Here is a 20,935-nt window from a genome sequence, read left to right as displayed (position 1 = left end):
GAGAATCTCTTTGCAGTGGTGCTCAGAGTTGCTCTTATTTCTCTCTCTGCAATTCCATTCTCTAAAAGGGAAAATACTATTGAGATCTGTAAGGCATGATTTGTTAGACTGAAACTAAACACACAAATACACCAAAGCAAAATGCTTTCTAAAGGTGCTGTGTTTGTGAGAGGTGCTTGCCCAATATGTGTGATGCAAAATGGGGATGCTTTGTGAAGAAATCATCCTTGTAAAGCCATTGGTTCTGGTCATCAGACTCTATCCAATGCTTTAGTGATGATGCTGCTGATCTATTTGGGAAGTTGGCTGGCTCTCAAGGCAGAGTCTCTTCTCAAAGGCTGTTTCACAGTGAAAATATGCTCAGTGCAGCCGAGTGCATGAATGAAAAAGCCTCTGGTACCTTCTAGTCTGGCAAAATGCAGCACAAAACTCAACTTACTCTGTCCTTTCTGCTGTCCCAGGTAAGAAATGTGTGTTTTTTCCTTGTTTTCTTTCACCTTCCTTCTCCTGTGCATTTGGATTTGAAAGTATTTGTAATTCAGGTCTGATTTCTGAGTAATTATACATTGCTTGAATTACTGTTGAAAGATGCAAGATCTCTGCTATAAGCCAGTTGCTAGGAATGTAGAATCTCATAGTTCCTTGATTTACAATTACAACAAATTTGCTATGTGATATATAGCATTTTTTTGTTTCCCTTCAGGAAGGGTGGTGGGGGGAATCTTTCAAGTGTCTCGGTAGCAGCTGCAGCAGCAGTATTTTCTGTCATATCAAATGCTGCAACTTTGATTTGCCTTTTTTCTCTGTGGCTTTTGCCAGGTAGTAGGCTTATAGGCTATTATAGACAGCTCACATTATTTATTGCTTCTTAAAAAAAAAAAAAAAGAGGAGGGAGAATATGGAGTAAAAATAAAAACAGACCTTGCAAAAGGTTCCCTTCCCCGTACTCTCTTGATAGATGTGTAATACTCTGTTAGTGACTTGCTATGTAGCCTTTCTCTTATTAAACGTAATAGATCCCCCTCTGCCAGAAAGCAGAGGAAAAAACACCCAGCCTTAAAAACACTGCTGCTGCTGTCTGTCAAAGCAAAGGGACTCACTGGGCTTTGACTTCTCGATACCTTCTGGTTGCTCTCTTTTCCTCTTGCTGCTGTTACAGGGCTCACTTTTTGGAAGCTCTGTGGAGGTTTGAAAATCCTTTGTTGTTGTCCAGCTTAAATGCATCCTTCCTTCTTTTGTCTTAGGAGCTTTGTAAACTCTTGCATTTAGTGACAGTGGCACTGGCATCCTGTGCACTGAGTAGAGATAAAAGTTAATTCCTTTTTGACTTGCAATGGAGTGGTTTTGTTAACCCTTAGGGGGTTGGTAGGTTTTAGAGCGTCAAACTAGTGCTCGGGACGCTGAGTCTGTGCACTCCTGCCTACAATCTCCAGCAGGCATTTAGTCTGCTTTTTCAAAATAGGGAGTTAATAAAGAGAAAAATGGTGAGGGATCGCTGTTGGGAGTGCTTTATTGCCGAGAGAACATACATCAAGAGTGTGTAAGTAGGAAGCAATAGGGTGAACTGAATGCATATATGCTGTAGGTCAAGGCTAGGATATTTGGGTCCTGGCTTACCTTGATAAGGAGTAAAAGCATTAACGTGGGTGGCTGAAGTTATGGGGCAGTAGGAGACTCAGTGACTGGGAACTCATGTGAGCAAGCACATAGGCATTTGGGTGGGTTCAGGATAACAGTCCTGCTTCAGGGAGTGTAACAAATGAAAGCAGCTGCTTTGGGCCAATAGGTACGGTGCCTGAATGCACTGGTGAAGGATGAGTTTGTGGATGAGCAGCATGTGCTGGGGATATATGCAGAGTTTCTTGCAGGGCCTCCCTAACAGCTTGGGCTGAGGCTCTGTGGACTGTGTAGGAGGGCTGGCCAGTGGGCAGCTCGCCAGCTCTGCTGAGACTGGCTACAGCGAGTGGGCAAGCTGCTGCTCCTCAGGAGGGCTGAACGGCTCTCTGGTGGGCTGGGGATGCCCAAAGGTCTCCTGGGGAGGAGAAGTGGTCAAAGTGGGCTGAGATCCAGCCTGGGCATGCAGCTGGGCTGGCAAAGCTGCCAGTGGGAGGCAATGGTCAGGGAGCAGAGGGGCTGGGGGGAGAGGGCACAGACAGTGTAAAGGTAATCTGAGGATATACTGAGCTGGTGCTCCCTCACCTTGGGCTTGAGACCTGCCATCTGGACTGTGGTTTACTTGCCGTTCTCTTGTGTTTTCAGTCCTTTTTTTGTCCATCTTCTTTAGCACACTACTGAATTAACCAGCTTGAGTTTGGATTTTCTTTAGTGGTCCCTTGTAGAAAAAGCAGTATGTTTGTGATAGAGGAGAAAAGACTTCTAAGGCCTATTAAACCACATAGCTGGCATTTTTTTAACATCAGTAACCACTTAAAATCTGACAAGATGCAGAACACCTGATTCTGAAAACAACTGTGCACTTTACTGATAACTTTCAACAACTTCAGAGTTTCTTCTTTTGCAGGGCTGAGATGAGCTTGAGTATACTGCAGGGCTGAGCTTGTGGTGCTTTAGCATTGCCTTGTATTTAAGGGCTTAAACTGCACCCCACCTTCTTTATTAGCATATGTAGTTTATCTGGCAATGTCTCTACCTGGTGATTTAACACAACTCCAGATTTACTTTATAGATCATGTCTAAGAGTTAATGAATTAGGGAATTAATTAGAATATAATAAGGAAGTGTACATAAATCTGTCTTCAGGTGTAAGGTTGTTGAGTATTGGCAGGTTAAAGTGTGAACTGAAGGTGATAGCATGCTAGGGAAGGAAAAGGGAATTACTGAAATGCTGTTTGGCTTTTCTCTTTGACACACCACATGCACAACTTTGATATGACAAGAAAAGTAAACAGAAGAATGTGAGAAACAACATATTAAACAAATGCAGCCATCTGGCTGTGTAGTGGTTGTAACACATTTTGAGATTTTTTCTTAAGTTTTCTTTTTTCTCCCTTAGAAGTAGCAATAATGCCTCATATAATACAATGCTAGTGGAAGCTGAAAACCTCAATTTTGATAAAGTGATTTCTAAGCAATAGCAATCTAGTAATGCAATACTTTCTGTGGAAGTAGAAGATAGGAATAACTTTGTTTCAAAGTAATGATAGCAAAGTTTACAGCGTGGAAAAAGTTTGAGGAAATTCTTATATTCATAAGAACATGAACTGAAAAAAGGTTTATTTTTAATTAAAAGATCTTCTAAAACTAGTATTTGTCTTTTCTTGGTCTGCATCCAATTCAACTGCATTTGTTAAATATTAAAAAAAAAAATGCCTTTTGAGGTGTTAAAAGGGTGAGGATGGGGAATTGCTTTTTCAGCCCATTAAGTATGTTTGTAAAAGTTGTGGTAAACAGGTGGGCGATAAATGAATTTTTTTTCTTTTGCAAAGATTTAGCCTACACTACTACAAACTTGTTTGTCCTTTTTTCACCAAGAGGAAAACTGAACATTAGCTGGAATAGCTGAGGAAGATATGTTTCTAATAATTCATTAATTCAGGATCACCTTTTAAAACTACAAAGCATATCTATGCTATACAGCTTTATTGATCTGAAGCTGACAATAAAAACTAAGTGTACTCTGGTAGCTTGTACAGTTCACTATACAGTGTACAGTAAGCAGTAAATACATACAGATTTTTAAATCTATCAAATCTGAGTGGTTTTTACACTTTTCCCAAAGGATATTTTCTAAGGCCTATACACAAAATATTTGTTTTAAAACAAAAGTTGTTCACCGGCTTGCTTTTGTATGTTATGCATTTCATGCAGACAGATTAATCAACATAAAATTTGTAAGTAAAGCTTACAAGATGAGGAAAAAAAACTTTTTTGATAGCTTTAACAATAACTGTCACGTTCCACTGGATTGCAACTAAGTCAATTGGAAAAAAGTATAGATGTCATGAGCTTGTCATGATAGTGAACAGTGAAAATTCTTTCCCCAAATGTATAGCCCACACTGCTACATTCTTAAGCTTTGATTTTTTCAAATTTCTCCAGAAGAGGGCTCCATGCACAGCTTGAAAGTCAGCACCCATGTATTAAAAGAAAAAGAAATTTATAAGCTTCAGGAAAAAAGAAAAGTCTTGCTCACACAAACTCTGATATAACATTAAATATTATGTTCAAATTCTGACCAAGCATTTCCATGTTGTATCTTTTTGCTGTAGGTCTTATTTTGTTTCAGACTGCTTATTATTTGAGAATTCTAGAGAGAAAGTCCTATATCTCTTGTGCTGTATCTGAGTTGTAAAAATGCTTAAAAATGTTAGAGAAACTCAATTGTCAATTATTATGTATAATTATTTGTACTGATGAGCATCTTGTGAGCAGGCTGATACTTACTCCTGACAGTTTCAGGCCATCGTTTTTGGTTATGTAGCCAAAAAGATCTTCCACTTGCATATCTCATTCAAAAGATGATGCCTCCCAAAACACAGAGCCATTCCAGCAGTCATGCTGTGCTATTTTTCAAATGTTGCCTTGGAGGGAAGGATGGCCCCTGGTGAATTAGTATGACTTTAGGCAACAGCTCTAACCTTTTAAAGATATTCTTACACAGGACTTGACCAGACTCCTTACTGCTAAACAAGGGGGATTTGTTACAATAGATGAGTGGAAACTGGTCATGAAAATGCTGCTAGAGTTACGGCATTACAATTAAGCCCACTTTGTTGTGTACCACTTGAGGCTCTATCTTTCAATTTAAGATGTAGCTCAGGCAATATGTTGGGACCTGGTTTCTGTTTCTGATGATCAAAAATTGAAAAAGGTTATTCTATTCTATGTAATATCTTTGTGCCACGATCCATTGGGGGTTATTGACTTCATTTTTAGTGACTTGTCGGCTAGGAAATGAGTATTTCTAAAAGGTATCTTAATAGTCCAGTGCAACAGGAACTATTAGAACTACGTAGATGGCAACAGTAGTGCCTGTTCAAGAAGACATGAAGTTCTGCCTTTCATTTTCTTCCTGTTTGTTGTTAGATAAGTAGACTCTTCCCATTCTATTTATATGTCTGGGCAGGCTAAGTTGTAGAGCTGTTGCTGTTATACTTTTTCTGCATCACTGCTGGAGTCAAGCTCTTCAGCTGCTGCGTTATATCCATGTGCTGTGTGTCAGGATTTTGGCCTCTGGTTTCAGAATTTCTATGCCAGCATAAACCTTCCGGGAGGAGGGGGGCTTCATTTGGTATTTGAGACAGAAATGTGAGGTTAATGGGTTTTTTAATTGTTTCATGGAAATAATTTCTTCATTCCATCTTTGACAGATCCAAGCACCAAATTCACTTTTTTGTGTATCACTAGTATTCTAACCAGCAAAGCTTCATCTGTGCAGGCAAAAGACAAATCTACCATGTCCACTGGGGAGGAGAGACAGAATGAGAGGGATTTATCATCCTTAGGAGACTAAGTGGGCTATAGCTCTTCCCAGTTAACTCTGGATGATATTAGTGGGTTCTTGATCATCGCCATATGGTTGCACTGTGCCCTGCCCTAATCACCAGATGGATGGGACCAGCCCAGATGGGAAACACTGTTTTTTCTGTCACTTCATGTGTCCTGCAGCTAGCACAATGTTAGTGTATACAAATCAGTAGGATATTAAATGCCAAAAAGGAGTGAAAAATAAGACTTGCTTTATTAACCACTGTTTCATTATTCAAACGTCTTGGAAATTTGCCCACTGCTGGTTTTTTTTTTTTTAGTGTTGTGATGTGGCCTGTATTCTCTGTCAAATGGAAGAATCTAATTCTTTGAAAGCCTTACTGTTTTGTATGAAGGGAACTCATTCTACTACTAACTTATCCAATATTCTACTGTTTTGCACCATTAATTTTCTTGGCTAAAGAAAAAAGGAGGAATATAAGATTTGGTTTGATGGAGCTGGTTAAAACAGTTCTAAGAACAGACTAAAATAAATATGAGCTATTAAGGGTGGGGTGGGGTGAATCTTTTCAGCACACAACAGTTTATCTCTAACCACTTGGAAAAGCTGATTAAGGTGTTTAAATAACTTCTGATATCTGTGAATATCCATGTATGGATGTCTAACTTGGTATCTTTATGGGCCTTGTTTTTAGGGAATGGAACATCCACCTTCAAGCTTTTGAAGTGTCTCATATGGGCACCCATATGCAGCTCTCTGGAATGAATAAGTTTTTTATTGCCTAAGGTTCCTCAAACTCCATTTGATAAAGGTTCTACTCCCAAAACTATCATTAAAAAAAAAAAGCTATCTCTTTCAGTCTAAACTCTTTTGTTCTCTTGCTGTGAACAACTAATGTTTAATTCCTTATTGGTAATGGCAATGTATATATTTCTAAGCTAATATTTAATTCCCAAGGACTTTGCAGCCTGGTATGTAATGAACAGCAAATAATTCTTGCGTGTATGAAGGCTGAGTTAGTAGGAGTACAGACAGAAAGTGGGTTTCTAAAACTTTGAAGAAGTTTTTGGCAAATGAGTAATCACAACAGATGGACCTTGTGGTACTTGTGTGTAACAAGGACTCAAAATGTTGAAAACCATGGGTTATAGGCCATTAAGCTGTCACAGCACTGTTAATATGACTGTATGCAAAGAAATGTATACATACAGCTTGAATTTAGGATATAAGAGATGCTCATTTGCAAATGTATACCTGTAAGCTTTTCTCAGCTATTACTACCTGTGTGCTGAAGACTACTGTTGAAGGTTACCTCCTTTTTCTCCCCTGAGCTATGCTAAGTGTGAGTGCTCCTCATCTGCTCCAGGGCAAAGTTGGCAAACTCTGCTGGAAACACAGCTGGGGGAGTACTAACTCTATACATTAATGGCTGTCTGCCATGTGGATAGTAACACATCTGTGGGAGAGGTAGAAAGAGGATGAATAACTTTTCATATTGCTTCAAATCAATCCAGAAAACTGTTAGCACATTGAATTTTGTTTGAATTGCTATGGAGCAAAAAAGCATGTTACAACATACTTATCACGCTTATAATCGGCTCATCTACTTTATAGACACTTAATCTATTTCTTTTCATTGTCTTGGCATAACTTGGAATTGCAAGAAAGGTTTCTGTGCAAACTGTCTTTAAAGAAGAGTCTCAGAGTCAAACATAGGGGATTTTGAACCCATAAGAGTAAAATAAAAGCTGGCAGCTGTCCATGGAGTCACTGTGTAAAGGCAGAGATCCTAAGCTGCTGTAAATTCATCTGGCTCCACTAGGGAGCTATCCCAGCACGCATGAATTAGGAGTATGATCCATAGCTTGTATAGGCAGCATACAAGTATGGAGGCAGGGGGAAAATCATGTAAAGTTGCCACTTTCCCAGCCTATTAGAGTTTCTTGATGTAAGATGGTCTTTGAAGTGTGTCTATTACATTTTAACTTTGAGCCAACTGTTGGTAACTGTTTGGGAACAGAGAAAACCCTGGGAACAGTGTTCCCAAGGTCTTGCATTTTCCCATAGACAAACTTGCTGGCTTTGAGTTCCCTTACTGCCAAATAAGGTGTATTTATACATTTCTCTAGAGACAGCCCTCTGTTTTCCCTGAGGAACCACATTTTGTCTGACAACAAACAGCTGTATCAAAATCTGAGAGCTGAACATAGAGCTGCTCTATAGCTGACAAATCAGGAAATCCAGAGCATCTGGTACTTTGCTCTCTAAGTGAAAGGAGATGGAATTGGATGGGCATTTCCCTCCCCATTAAACCTATTGTTTCAGAGCTCTGTCAGAGGAAGCTGAGCAACTCCAACTGTGCTACACAGCAGCAATGGATATCTCGGCTGCAGGTTTGAGCTGTTCAGCATAGTTAGATAACTGGCCAAATTAAAAGGTGTTCAGTTTGACCTTCTGCCAAGATAAGATAACTGGTCTTGCAAGTGCCAGGAAGTCATGGGTATTATCTACCATCCTTAGGTGAAATGCAAAATGAAAAACCTGTGGGTAAAGATAAATAAGAATTAAATTAAAATAGGACAATACACAAAAATCAGTTTTTGATTTCTGGGCATTTGTATTAGCCTGCTACCTGGAGGTTGTACTATGTGTCAGGCTAAGTGGTTTTATTCTTTTCCAAAATGTCTTTCACTTTCACAATTCATGATCTGATTGAACTATCTGGACTCTGAACTCTATAAATCTTGATTTATGAGTATCGATAATCCTATTAATTTACTAATATACAGCTCTGACCTGAACGCTAAGGTAGTTAGGCCCATATTTGATCACCGCTCCTTAATGTCGTTGCAGGAGACATTATTCAATGGGACAAAGATGTAAGGATGGTCATTATAGCCTAGCAGTAGTGGGGAGTATGCCTTTTTGCACCCACTTAACACTACTGTTCAGAAATAGATAAGGATCTGATATTTGCTTCTATTTTTGGAGTCATTATTTTCTTCTAATGCTTTTAATTAAAAGATCTCTTTTAAAAAGGATAAAGAAGAATGCAATCTTCAGTTTTAAATGTCATCAATAGTTTTCCCTAATTGCTGGATCTATGCAGTTTAGTTATCAATGCAGAAGTGTGGCATTCTGTGCAGTGAGGATATTGATTATTGCAATCTGACAAAACAGCAACTCTTTAGATGATAATTTCAGATACGACGTGTTACCAGGAAATAAGGTAAGGGTGCTGGGAATAAATCATGAAAATTTGTATCTTGTGGAAATGACTTCTGGTCTTGCACATCTCTCAACTTTAGTTTTCTGAGTTTGCAGTAGCAAAACACTGTTGCTCACACTAATATGGGAGCAGGTCTCCGGTGGACACAGATTGATTGCATTGCCCTGCTTTGCGTTATCTAGGTGAAGGATGGTTAGTATCAATGCCATGTGCATTTCTACTGTGTACATATTGGGAGGCTTACATGGCTTCTATTACTATTATATCTGAGCGCCCTGCAAATGGTAATGAATTTATCCTTGCTTACCTAAAATAAATGCCGAGTTACGACAGGAACATTATTCTGAAATGGGAGACAGCCTCCAACATCTGCCTGTTTCAATGACTTTAGTTCTATTATCTTAGTTGAGTAATGATGTAGCTGCTGTCACTTTTGCTGCTGGTGTTGATTCAATAGTGACAGTTCATTGTACTATAGAAAGATTAATTCTGATTGGAGGGAGCCCAGAATAAATTCAGTCTTTAGGCCAATCAGAAGCTGGTGTATGTAGTACTATTTTAATAATGCTGCTCAACTTTCAAGAATATAATTAGTTATGATTTGCCAAAGAACTGCCTATCTCTATACAGCTAGTATTTTGCATATGGAGGAAACTAAGAAGAGAAAATGTTTGGCTAATCATAACTGCACAGAGTTCTTTTAGGCATAAGGAAAATGGAGTGTACTTGCTTATAACTGTTTGTGATGGCTGCTGGCAAAATGATCAGTTGGAGCAGAGGAGGAGGACGAGGCTGGCAATACTATAATATACTCTCAGCATTTGAGGCCAAAACAGTTTGGGGTAGAAGACAGGGGCAGGTAACATACAACCAATTATGCTTCCAGTGCTTGCGTAGGGGAGAGGTGCTGGATATTTCCACTGCAGCATGAGACGTAATCTCAATGGTATAATATTTCCCACACTGTCTGTTCACTGGTAAAATTTTGCACTTTCCTTCCTTTCCTCAGATTGGAGGAGGCAGAGCTACCAAAAGCTTGGGCACCTGTGGTAGGAGGTGAGCTGCCTGGTCATGGCTGTTCCACTCCTATGTCAAGCTTCTGGAAGTGTGATGTTGCTGTCCTAAAGTGTCATTGTTAGTGAGATGCACCAAAATGTTTAAATTTCTAGGGAGGACGATGACGTGTGGACGGACCATTTTTTACAAGCCTGAAACATGAGAATCTGTAGACTTGTATGGACTATTGAAAGCTAATCTCTGATTTTGTGGAACAGCTGCCTCTTCCTGTTTGGTTATGTCCCTCTGAAATGAGAATTCAATCTTCTTACACTTGCTTCATGAGAATACAATTTTCAAAGCTTTTGTTCCTCCATGAGTCAAAGGCACACAAGCACAGAACCTGTTTCTTACTGTGCATGGGAACTAAACATTGATTATGGGTGGCTGAAGGAGTTTGGCTAAAATAGAAACTGACTTGGTTGTCTGCCATAACTCATGTTGAACCTGAATAAAATCGTTTTTCCAACTTGTTTTTGACTTCTGATTTCTGTATGCTCTGTGTTTGTGGCGTCTAGCTGGGATATGAAGGAAGAAAAAGCAATCATGCACAGCACGAGTGGTTCTCCCTGCCTTACCTCCAGGCTGACTGGAAGCATCAGCATTCCTGTAATTTCCTTGTTCAAATTACTTTTCTCTTTGTTCCACTTCATCTGCTCAAAAAAATTCAGATAGTCTGAGTGCTTTTAGTTTTTCTACTCAAACTTTCTTCCAGAACCTCTAGTTTTGGGGGGGAAGGATGAATACTTTTTACTACTCTGTTTTAACTTCTCTTAGATGAGCTTTCAGCATGCCCTTTTGGAAAATCCATCCCTGTTCATCCTGTGCTTATAGATGTTTTTCTTTTGGTGATAGATGAGACGATGATGGGGATTTTCCTGCAGCATGAGAAAAACCAGACACACATAAGGAGTCGCATTCCTTGACATTTTACATAGGTCCTGGTTATTTTCACTAGGTAATCTGCAGATTGCCTAGAGTTAGTGCAGTGTTAAATTGTAATCTTTAGCTAATGTGGTAGGCAGCTATAAGCATTGTACTGCTAGTATTCATGTGTCTGGCCCAAATCTTGTGTGTTTCTTGGTATGTTCGTAGTGCCCTACTCCTTTCTCCCTAGTCCCCTAAGGCAGTCTAGGTCTATCTGCACATGTGGAAAAGAATTTAATTTGTCTGCCCTGTTAATGGTTTTAAGTTGTTGATTTCTTAGAGCCAGAAGTGCTGGGATAGTTATTCAGTAATAAACATGCTGACACAGCTGCTGGATTTCTTGTCCCTTTCCTTGGCTGACTGAGCAATACAAGAAGGAAGATCAAACCTTAACACACAAAAATGGAAGGGAAAACAAAACCAAGGGAAAAAGAAAAACAAAATGGTATTCAATGTCCTGTAACTTTTTGCAGTTGTTAGGATTTGGAAAGCAGCCTTTCATATTTGTGATACAGGTAACAGGTTGTATATAGGAATGCAGCACAGCATCTAGTCTGATTCTGCTTGATTTCCACATCTTCCTTTACATGCAATCTTACCTGAAGTTTAGGCTGACAGTCATATCTAGAGGTCTTGCTCATATCTGGATCTGAAGTTGTTGGCATCAGGAAACAGCAGTACTTTACTCTGTTTTACACACATTTGTGCGTGTCTCAGAATGCTGGTTTATAAGAGGCAGGAAACTTAATCCTTTGTAAAACTCTGTATCTGTTTCCAGCATTCATTAGCTGCCCAGCCACAAAACTCTCTTCTACATTTTGTTTTGCTGGGACCTTTTTATTATCATTTGCTGTATGTCTTAATGGACAATACTTATCTCTGTCTGCCGCTTTGACATTGTTGTGTTCATGATCATTAAATCCATTCTACTGATCCTTTGGGAAACTTGTTAATGCTTAGGAGATATGTTGCCCTAATTGACTAGTTGACTGGGGAGGGAATGGGAAAGGAGAGAACAGAGGACAAACTGGGTATAAGGTGTGAGGCGAAAGCAGCCTTCATTGCAGGAAAGCACATTGCAGTTTCTTTTGAAACTGTTTGCGTGTCACTTTTTTAACTGTCTGAAAAGATTTTATGTATATCAGAAAGGTGGTTTCTCACACATCCTCTGTGTAACACAAGCCTACTTTTTAACTGCGTACTGGTGGAAGTGAGTATGTCCCAGAGAAAAAGGAAAGGTAGGAAAAGCCCAGAGAACCTAGGAGGGGAAGGACAACTCTGTTACGGCTTTCCAGCAACAGATATGAAGCAATCCAGATACCAGGAAAAGCTAGGCAAAGTCTTGCTGAAATGAGTATTAAGGGCCAGCTGTTATGAGATAAATGCTCCAAAGTTTTGTCAGATCTTGTGATTTCCCTCCTCCTATCACTTCTGCTAATATATAATTTCACAGGTTTATTCCCTGTCTCTTATTTTCTGATGTCTCTTAGAGGCCAGCTGAAGAGCAAAGATTAAAGGGAAGAGAACCTGACTTCAGGCACATTTGCAAACTAGCCGTTAGTTTTCTGCAGGTTCTTCCATGCTTAAAACAGAATCAGCCTCCTGACAACTGAGCATACAATTCATGTGCAATGGATCTACTTCTGACGCTGTATTTCTGGGATGTTTGCACGACTCATGATTCATCTGACAACACTTGAGTTTAAGCACTGATAAAGAGAACAAAGCAGAGGGCAAATACATTTGACCTTTTAAAAACAGTGAAAAGAAAACAAAAATAGAAAAATAGTTACTTTGCAGTTTTTCCTTGTACATATGTAACGACCGCAAGGAAACTAGCATTCTTATTTCTGCCTTGGGAGCCTGGGTAGCACAGATGCTTCTAGGCCTGAGATCTACTGTCTTATACCTGCTATTCCCAAGACAGTGTGTGTGAGTTGGCCTGACATTAGAGTAGAGGTTCAAGTCAACTTTGATTTGTCTAGTTCAGGGGTTGGCCTGTAGTTCAGGTCTGCTGCATCCCAAAATCTTTACTGTTTGATAAGCTGTTCTTGTATAATTGACATGCTGGTCTTGGTTCACTTGCCTGATGGGCAGGAGTCTGTATTTCAAGTGTAAAGTATCACTGCAACTGTCACTTTAAATAAGGAATACCAATACAGAAGTAATGCTCAGGTACTCCTGGAAAGTTTCTGCCAAAATCCTCAGGTAGCCACAGCCTTAGTTAGCTCGGATGCAGCCACTTCCTAATACTGCTGTGACCAACTTTAAAAAGCGAGTAATCCATGGGTGCTCTATGGTGTCAATACCCCTGTTCAGTTAGCACAGCAGTGGGCTCACTGCAGGATTCAGCATTGCCCTGAGTTAACCCCTCCTAGAAGGGCTGGGGTTTTTAAATAGCAGTGTGGCTGAGTCAGGGGCATGCCAGGCCTGTCACGCTGCCACTCCCCATGTCATGACTGCTCCTGGGGAATACGTGTGGTTCTGGATATGGCTCCAAATATGATAGGAACTGAAGATCCTCCCTCCTTTTCCTCATAAAACTGTTGTTGGTTTGTGAGCACATTCCTTTGCTTTAAAAGCAAAGGAAGTACAAATAGTACATCTCTCCCAGCCTGCAAGCTAGAGATTACACATTGTGCAGAATTTTGTGCCACGCGCTGGGGGTAGGGGTAGGTTTTGAATGAAGTGATCAGGGTAAATTTTTCTCTTAAGCCTCTTTAGGGAAGGGAGGGAAAGTTATGCAGCACCTGGGGTAGGGCTCTGATTTGGTATTGCTACAATTGTTTTTGGTATTTCTAAAACTACTTTGCAGTTGGTGCATTGGAATTTGGATGTTTTTTGGGTCTGAAGCTGCTTAGCTGTAAACATAGCCTCTCCTTGATTTATTTGTACTGCCCTGTTGCCTGTCATATGCTGACCAAGTCCAGCGCAGCAGGGAGGAACGTTTTTCCCTTCTCATCCCACTTTCTTATCTCCTGGTTCACTGTGTAGTCGCTTCTGTGGCTGTGGTTAAATGAATTTCATTAATACCAAATCTTGAACAATCCGCTTAAATAATAATCAGTGTGTCTTTTAATTTGCCCTTCTTCCATACATTTGTTTTGAATCGGTGACCTATCTGATCAGCTACCTACCTTAGCACCTGTAAAGAAATCTCTCTAGTTTTGTTCAGTGCTATTGGCAAGGCTTCTTGTTGAAGCAGGGCTGCTGGAAGGTATGTAGTACTCCTGGAGCCTAAAAAGAGAGGGAGACAAAAAAGCATGACTGCAGTTTAATGGGTAGAGAGCATCCTTCAAGGAAGGGATTCCTTGGTATTCTGTCTTATTTAGTAACTCTTTGCTGTAAAGTATGTAATTAGTCCCTGGATAAGCAGCACTAGTACATCAAACTTGCCATCTTTTCTAGTTTTAACTGTTCATTTCAAAGTTATGCTCCTTTTCACTTAGTTTCCTTCTGGCCCAAGGCATCTTAGTTGTGTAACAGCCTAGCTTTGGCTGGACAAAAGTAGGGCAGGGAGCTTTCTTAAGCAATAGCTGTGGCTTTGAGTGTCCTTAAGTTGAGGAGGGGTTTGAGCTTTGGCCTTCCCCTTGCCCAGCAAACTCTTTGTGGAATTTTTTTTATACTTACCTCTTTAGACGGTGCTGCTTCATTAAGAATCTGAACTGTGAAGCAGTGCCTTTTCCCACCAGCCACATGCGTAAGGCTGACCCTTGGCTTCAACACAAAGTTTGGTGTCAGCCTTGTCCTATTACCAAATATAGCATAAATCTTACTGACGAGGTTTCCAGGCAGCTGTGGCTGGGGGGATGTAGGTGGTGAATGTGTCTGAACGACAGAAGTAGTTTCTGATCTCAGTACTTAATACTGAAGCACATGCACCAACAGGCCCAGGAGAAGAGGTCGTTTCTTCTCTGTCCCTTGCCCTGTTTCCATGTGGCCACCCTCCCCTGAGCTGTGGCTTGCCTTGCTGTGCTTGCCTAGCATGCCTGGGGGTCAGAGCCCACCCCTGGCACCAGGGAACGGCTGCTGGCCCTGGTAGGGATAACTGTGCTCACAGCACTTGGAGCTTTGCTTCTCTCTTAACACCCTCATCCTTCTTGAGCATCTTGATTTCAAGTGTCTGTTGAAGCACTGTAAACAGATTTCCTTCGGTTCTGCAGAACTACATGCTGTGTTGCAATACATTTTGTCTACTTTAAAGCTGTTAGTGATTCATTAGTTTACAGTTCCAAAAACCAATTCCAAAGGGATCACTCATCTCCCTAGAGCAGTGAAGATATTTTCAAGCTGGCTACACAGTGCTATGGCAGTGTTTTTGAGACTTGCCTGGTTCAAATCATGTGGCAGTGATAATGCCAAAGGCTGCCAATTCAACGGAGGATTGCACACAGATTCCATGGGTGGGAACTCACAATATTATTAGACACAGCTAATAATAGTTCCTCTTGACTTCTGAAATGTTAGAATGGTCTTGTGAGTAACTGCACTTTGGAAAGCATTAACCTTTTGTTTGCCACCAAGAGTAGTCCCTGACATGTTCAATGCCGCATTATGCTTGTAACACATAAAGGAAGTATATTGGAAACGAGGAGCCCTAAAGTATGTCTGTGAATTGACTATTGTCAAGATCTCAGAGTTGCAGCATCAGTTTGGGGACTCATGACTCTGTCCTCTGGGTGTGCAATGACTGGAAAGATGAGCTTCTGCTATCCAGAGGTGCCTAAGATCTAATGAGCATGCCTCTGCCTCATTTTCCCCATCTGCAAAGGGCTTTGAAACCTAATAATGAGAAATCTTTAGTGTACTACTTTAAAAAAAAAGAAGTACGCTAACATAAAGAAACAACTCTGTTTTCTTTGAGAGGGGTCAGTTACTGTCTACAGACTGTTCTGGAGTCAGATCTCCAGGGTTTCTGGAGTTTCTGAGTATATCTCCCAGACCAATTGCTCTAGAGCTGGGTCTTCTGGCAGGGAACAGTAACTCGGCTTTTCAGAGAACTTCAAAAGTTTTCAATTGTTTTATGAACCAAATGAAACCAAAAGTAAAAAAATCTCTGAATGCTCTGTGGAACTAAGTTAATACTCTTTCTTACACTAGCCATTTATTTCTTTTTGCTGTCTAGTGCATTGAGCAAGGTAGAGCAGTATGTCTCCAGCTGCAGGATTTACTGTAAGATTTTTATGGACTGCTGGAGGCCAATCAGTGAGGGATTTTGATATGTTGGCTCCAGAGTGGTAGAAACTGATAAATGAAAAAAAACTACAAAAACAAGTTCTTAGTCAAAAGATGCTAGCAGTTAGAAGAGTGAGAAATTAAGCCGTGAGCTTTTGTGTCCTTTTGAGGATATAACTAAAAGCATAGCTCAGAGGCAGATGAGCTGAGTTTCAAGAGATGCTGGACACCTGTCTCTTCTTGTGATTTGACTAAAGTTGGGGCACTTGCCTCTTGCAAATACAGAGATGCATGGGAATTGCATGAAGCCAAGCCCTTAGTTGGAGAGCAATGCAAATACAGGGGAAAGACAGATGACCTATATTCAGAGTGCCTCTTCTCAATTGCTTTTTACAGCTATTTATTATAGTTAAGAACACCTGGTGGATGTATCTTTCAAGGCAGAATTGCATCACTGGGGGCTATGAATAACCTTACATAATGAAGGGACCTCACTTTCTGTATGCCACTATATCTCTAACTCTTATTTTCCTGACTTCTGTGAGAATAATACCATTTAAGAGCAGGGAGAACTAAAGTACAAAGCAAGAAAGTAGCTTGTGCAAATTCCTATAGGAAGTCTTTAACAAGTATGATGCAGTCACAGCTCAAAAGCCCCAAATCACCTATCAGTACACATTGTCCCTGGTACTGAGAACCCAGAACAACATGCCTTGTTCAGGGTGGATTTTGGAAAGAGTCTTGTACTCTTTCTATTTATTAGAACTAAAACTTTAATTACAGTAACTAGTTTCTATCTTAATGAAAAATCCATCCCTCTATTTCTGCAGTGCATCTAACTGCCAGCATTTAATCCTTGTCTTAAAGATATGTTGCAGTCTTCTTGTGACAATGAAGATGTATTTTTAGTGTGCTTGGGGAATTGCAGTTAACAGAATGACTTCACCCAAAGGGGAAGCTTGGCTGTTGTCATTTTGTTCTTGTTAAATAATCTGAAATACATCGTTGACATCAATGCTTTACTAAAAGTAAAATAAGATTAGCATCAATGGGTTTTTAAGAATATTTTCCTTTTTCACATCTGAGTTTTTTTTCTTCAGGAGTACTCTGTCATTTTCTTTGCTTGGAAACTTGCTTTAAATGCTCACAAGCAAGATTTAATTTGTGTGCTTACAAATCTGAAAATAAAAGCAGAAAAGATTTCTCTTATAATAAGTCTTATTCCTCCTATATTTACTATACCTCATCCCCTCTGCCCTCTGAATCATGATCAACGGATGCTGAAAAACGTATTTTATATAAGCATCCATGTGAGTCCTGGCAGATGGACAACGGAGTCCTCTCAGCTGCTCTTCACCATTGCTGGATAAACCCTGTCTTGCACAGACTCACAGAAGTCATCAGGCTGTCCTTCATTTCAAGTTCATCCTCCTTTGTCATCCTCATAGGTGTTAATGTGCAAAGGCATTTGGGGAATTATGAAACGAAATTGTAGGTATTCTTAGAGATGCAGTGTCAAACAACTCAGTAGCACATGTGACAATTGCTGGATCCATGTTTCTGTCATGCTTTAAACTCGTTGAAAGAATTAGGTTCCTATTCTCTCTGTGTGCTGTCTGCAGTTAGCTGTGATCAAAGAAAGAGTGGGGGTGGTCTACTAGGAATGCTTCTCCCCTTCTGCATGAAAGAACAAATTACTACAGTTTTCTCCTTCATTGGAATAATGTGTTCATCTACCCCCTTCTGAGCTCAGTCAACAACTCTTTTAGTGAAGTATTGGTGCAGACACTAAATTCTTCTCTGACTGCTCAAACTGCCACGTAAGTCACTCTTTGCCATTGTTTGCAGTCTTACTCTGAGATGGTCTGAGGAAGGAAATGGTGAGAAGTGTTATCTGCCCAAACTTCCCCACGTGACCAAGTTGGTGGTCTCCTTTCTATGTGTAGTATCCTGTGCAGCCCAGAAATATCATATAACAATCTTTAGTGTCCTCGGTGAAATGTTAGCTAGAAGTCTTACATCAAATAATTTGCAGCTGACTCCTGCAAATGGATTTTTTTTGTTTCTTTATAGCATGATTCAAACTAGAGGTTAAACCTATTCAAATATTTCTCCTGCATGTGAAACACTTGGTAAGAAACAAAGTAATATTGGCCAATATGAGTGATGCAATTTAAATATGAATTTGCATTTATGGCAGCCATATGCGTACATTAGTTCAATACTAGCACTTTTTTTAGTCTTCTATGTTTTAGGTGGCATGCAGCATTTGAATTGCAAGACCTTGAAAAGAAATGCTTGATTTTTAAACTATGTCATCATTTTGGCATTATACTTGAGAACAATGATTGTGATGTCGCTTCTAAAAATCCAAGATGTATATCTGTTAAGTATCAGTAACAGTTAAGCATTTTGTTTATTTGCTGCTTTTAATATTTGTGGTATTAACAGATGATAAAAATCAGATTTGCTTTGTCTGAGGAGTCCTTACAATTCAATTAAGCTAGGATCTTTTTAAACAAAAGTATGATTTGAAGAGGATAAGCCTCCCTGAACTTTTAGGGATCATGCATATGTCTGAATGTCCTTGCTATTCTCATTACTCTAATCATCGTAAGCTGTAAGCCCGTTCAAAATATTATCTAAGCACTGACAACATCCTCAGTGTTAGTACAATGCATTAAAAAACCATCTTTTGTGCAATCTCTGTTCTTAAGGACAAACTACCTAATTAGCTGACCTGCCCGAAACCCACACTCCTGTGTTTCTGTTAACGCACAACCAATTGCAGAATTCAAATTTGTTTTTTGGAATCTGAAAGATCTGGGGAGAGAAGCATTTCATGGTAGAGAAGGGAGATGAAATGTGAAGGCATTAGGTACCACAATCAAGAGAATGCTATGTGTATGCATATACATGTTGTGTGTGTGTGTATATACATATGTGAAGGTATGTATGAATATATGTAGGATCATACACACAACGTAAGTCAGGCAAAAGCAAAGGTAAGCTTTGTGGGTTTTGTTGTGCTACAGTGGCTTTTTTACTCCCAAAGGTAATACTTGGTTTGTAAGTCATTATTCTCTTAACTTAAATTCACGCCTTAAGATTGAAGCTTCTGAACTTTAAAAAAAAAAAAAAAAAAAAAAAAATTGAGCTCAATTTAGGCTTCACTTCCAAGTTCCTCTCAACAGAGTCTGATATGTGCATATAAAATCCAGTCAGAACACAGTTACGACTTTTGCTCTTATGTTTTGAACCTCTGTGTATTTTTGAACACACTCAAACTCGCATAACTGCTATGAAAGCAAGTGCTTAAATAAGCTGTTTTGAAGAGCAAGGATTGAGTGTCTTTATATCTTCAAAGTAACCTAGTCCAGCTGCAGAGTAGACTTGTGGGTTTATGCTTGCTGAATTCTTACAGTGAAAGCAGTGATAAAGAAACAGCAACTGTGAGCCAGAAATGTGCATGGAGTAGTTTGAAGGACTGGCCTATGACAAGCACAGATAGAGTCGCCAGGTTTGATAGCTTTTAAAATGTCTAGTTGTTATCCTAAAGAGCATTGTTCGGGAATGTGGATTCTTTCCTTCCTATACAGTTTTAGCAGGCTGGATCTGATCATTTTTAACCACAAGTGCTCCCTGCCTAAACATGCAGCTTCACTGAGGGATTTCTTATTTGGACAAGCATAACTCATGTGAATTATAGCCAAAAGGATTTGGGCCTATATAAGCCATAGGAGTTGTCACTTTAAGATTCTGGAAATACTTGTTCCCAAGTGAATACTGATGTGATGTTTAAAAAAGAGCCTGAAAGCAAAGTGTTAAAATATGTGCAGTCCTTAGAGATGCATCAGGTATAACTATATGCAGAGCAACTTAGAGCAGACTACAAAATGGTGTTTTTATTTTCCCCTGTGGTGCAATGTTATAGCAGAGAATTGTGTATAAAGGGGGAAATGGAATGTGTTTCCTTTTTTCTCCTTTTAAATACAGTGACATGTCCTAATTTAGACCTAATTTTCATTCCTGTAACATTACTTGTAATAACGTCTAAAGTCCTCAGAATTAATTTGACTGGAAAAATTCCAGAAGGACTTTCAATTTTTCTCATTAAAAACATTATAGATGTCTTAATTAGGCACTGTTATTAATGGTAATATTACTCGATTTAGAACTACACACTTAAGATGTGGTTACCTCTAGCGTGATTAGTCAGAGAAGCTCCGCTACGCAAGGATGCACACTAGAATTTTGAACAGTTAAATATTTAGAGCCAGATGCTCAGCTGTGTAAATTGTGTGGCTACTGTGACCTCAGTGGAGCTAGACTAGTATACATTAACTGAGGGTTTGATATCTGAAGTTATAAACAATCGTTTCTGGCTGATCTCCTTCACTATTCCTCTTTTTCTTTTCCCTTCTGGCACTTGCTCGTTTTTTTCCTCTAAATTATGTACTTACGGTAGAATAAGTTTATGAAGTAATAAATATATATTCTTGTCTCCAGTATAAGCTGTTTAACTGCTGAAATTAAGCTGAAGCCACTCTGCACTTGTATTTCTTTTCCTACATGTTATGCCAAGGGGGATTTCACTGACTTAAGCGAACTTGGTCCTGATTAAGAACACAGTTCAAGGACCCTTTCACAGTGCCTTTGACTCTAATGGGCTCTGTTACAAGCTTCAAGTTGTGGTAATTTGCTTTACTTGGTGAGGACCTTCTGCTGCTACATGTGAGGGTAGAATTAGGTGGAATATTTTATTTGCTTGCCTAGACACAGATTTATACAAACTTTTAAAGTACTCTGTGGACCAATTAATGTGTGTATTTTCCTGTTAGAAGATTGAAAGGAGCTATTTAGATTTACTATATTTGTGCCTGGCTTCATTAGTACATAAGAATCCACGACAGTTTTCAGTTCTATAATTACTGGCTGTCACTCCTGTTTGATGTTACTTATGTTTATTGTGATTGTGGATGGGAAAGGCTGTTAGCTATGTTGGCTATTGTGTGCTGCTCTGTGACTTTAATTGGGGAGCTTGTACAAAATAAAGCCTGTACTTTGATTATCATCAGGGTATTCATTTAAACACCCAC

At 39.6% G+C, this 20,935-nt stretch overlaps 1 protein-coding gene across 1 annotated transcript in view; it reads left to right on the top strand.

The window, feature by feature from the left end:
* The first annotated feature begins 383 nt into the window (after positions 1 to 383).
* LOC104073514 (cadherin-13-like) overlaps positions 384 to 20,935 on the top strand; it is a 207,882-nt gene continuing 187,330 nt past the window's right edge. The window contains exon 1 of the mRNA XM_009573326.1: positions 384 to 461. Coding sequence (XP_009571621.1) covers positions 417 to 461 — 45 coding nt within the window. The 5' untranslated portion in view covers positions 384 to 416. The remainder of the gene's footprint in view (positions 462 to 20,935) is intronic.

Source organism: Fulmarus glacialis, unplaced genomic scaffold (assembly GCF_000690835.1).
Source record: "Fulmarus glacialis isolate BGI_N327 unplaced genomic scaffold, ASM69083v1 scaffold2892, whole genome shotgun sequence".
Classification (NCBI taxonomy): Eukaryota; Metazoa; Chordata; class Aves; order Procellariiformes; family Procellariidae; genus Fulmarus; species Fulmarus glacialis.
This window is presented reverse-complemented; position numbering and strand designations above follow the sequence as displayed.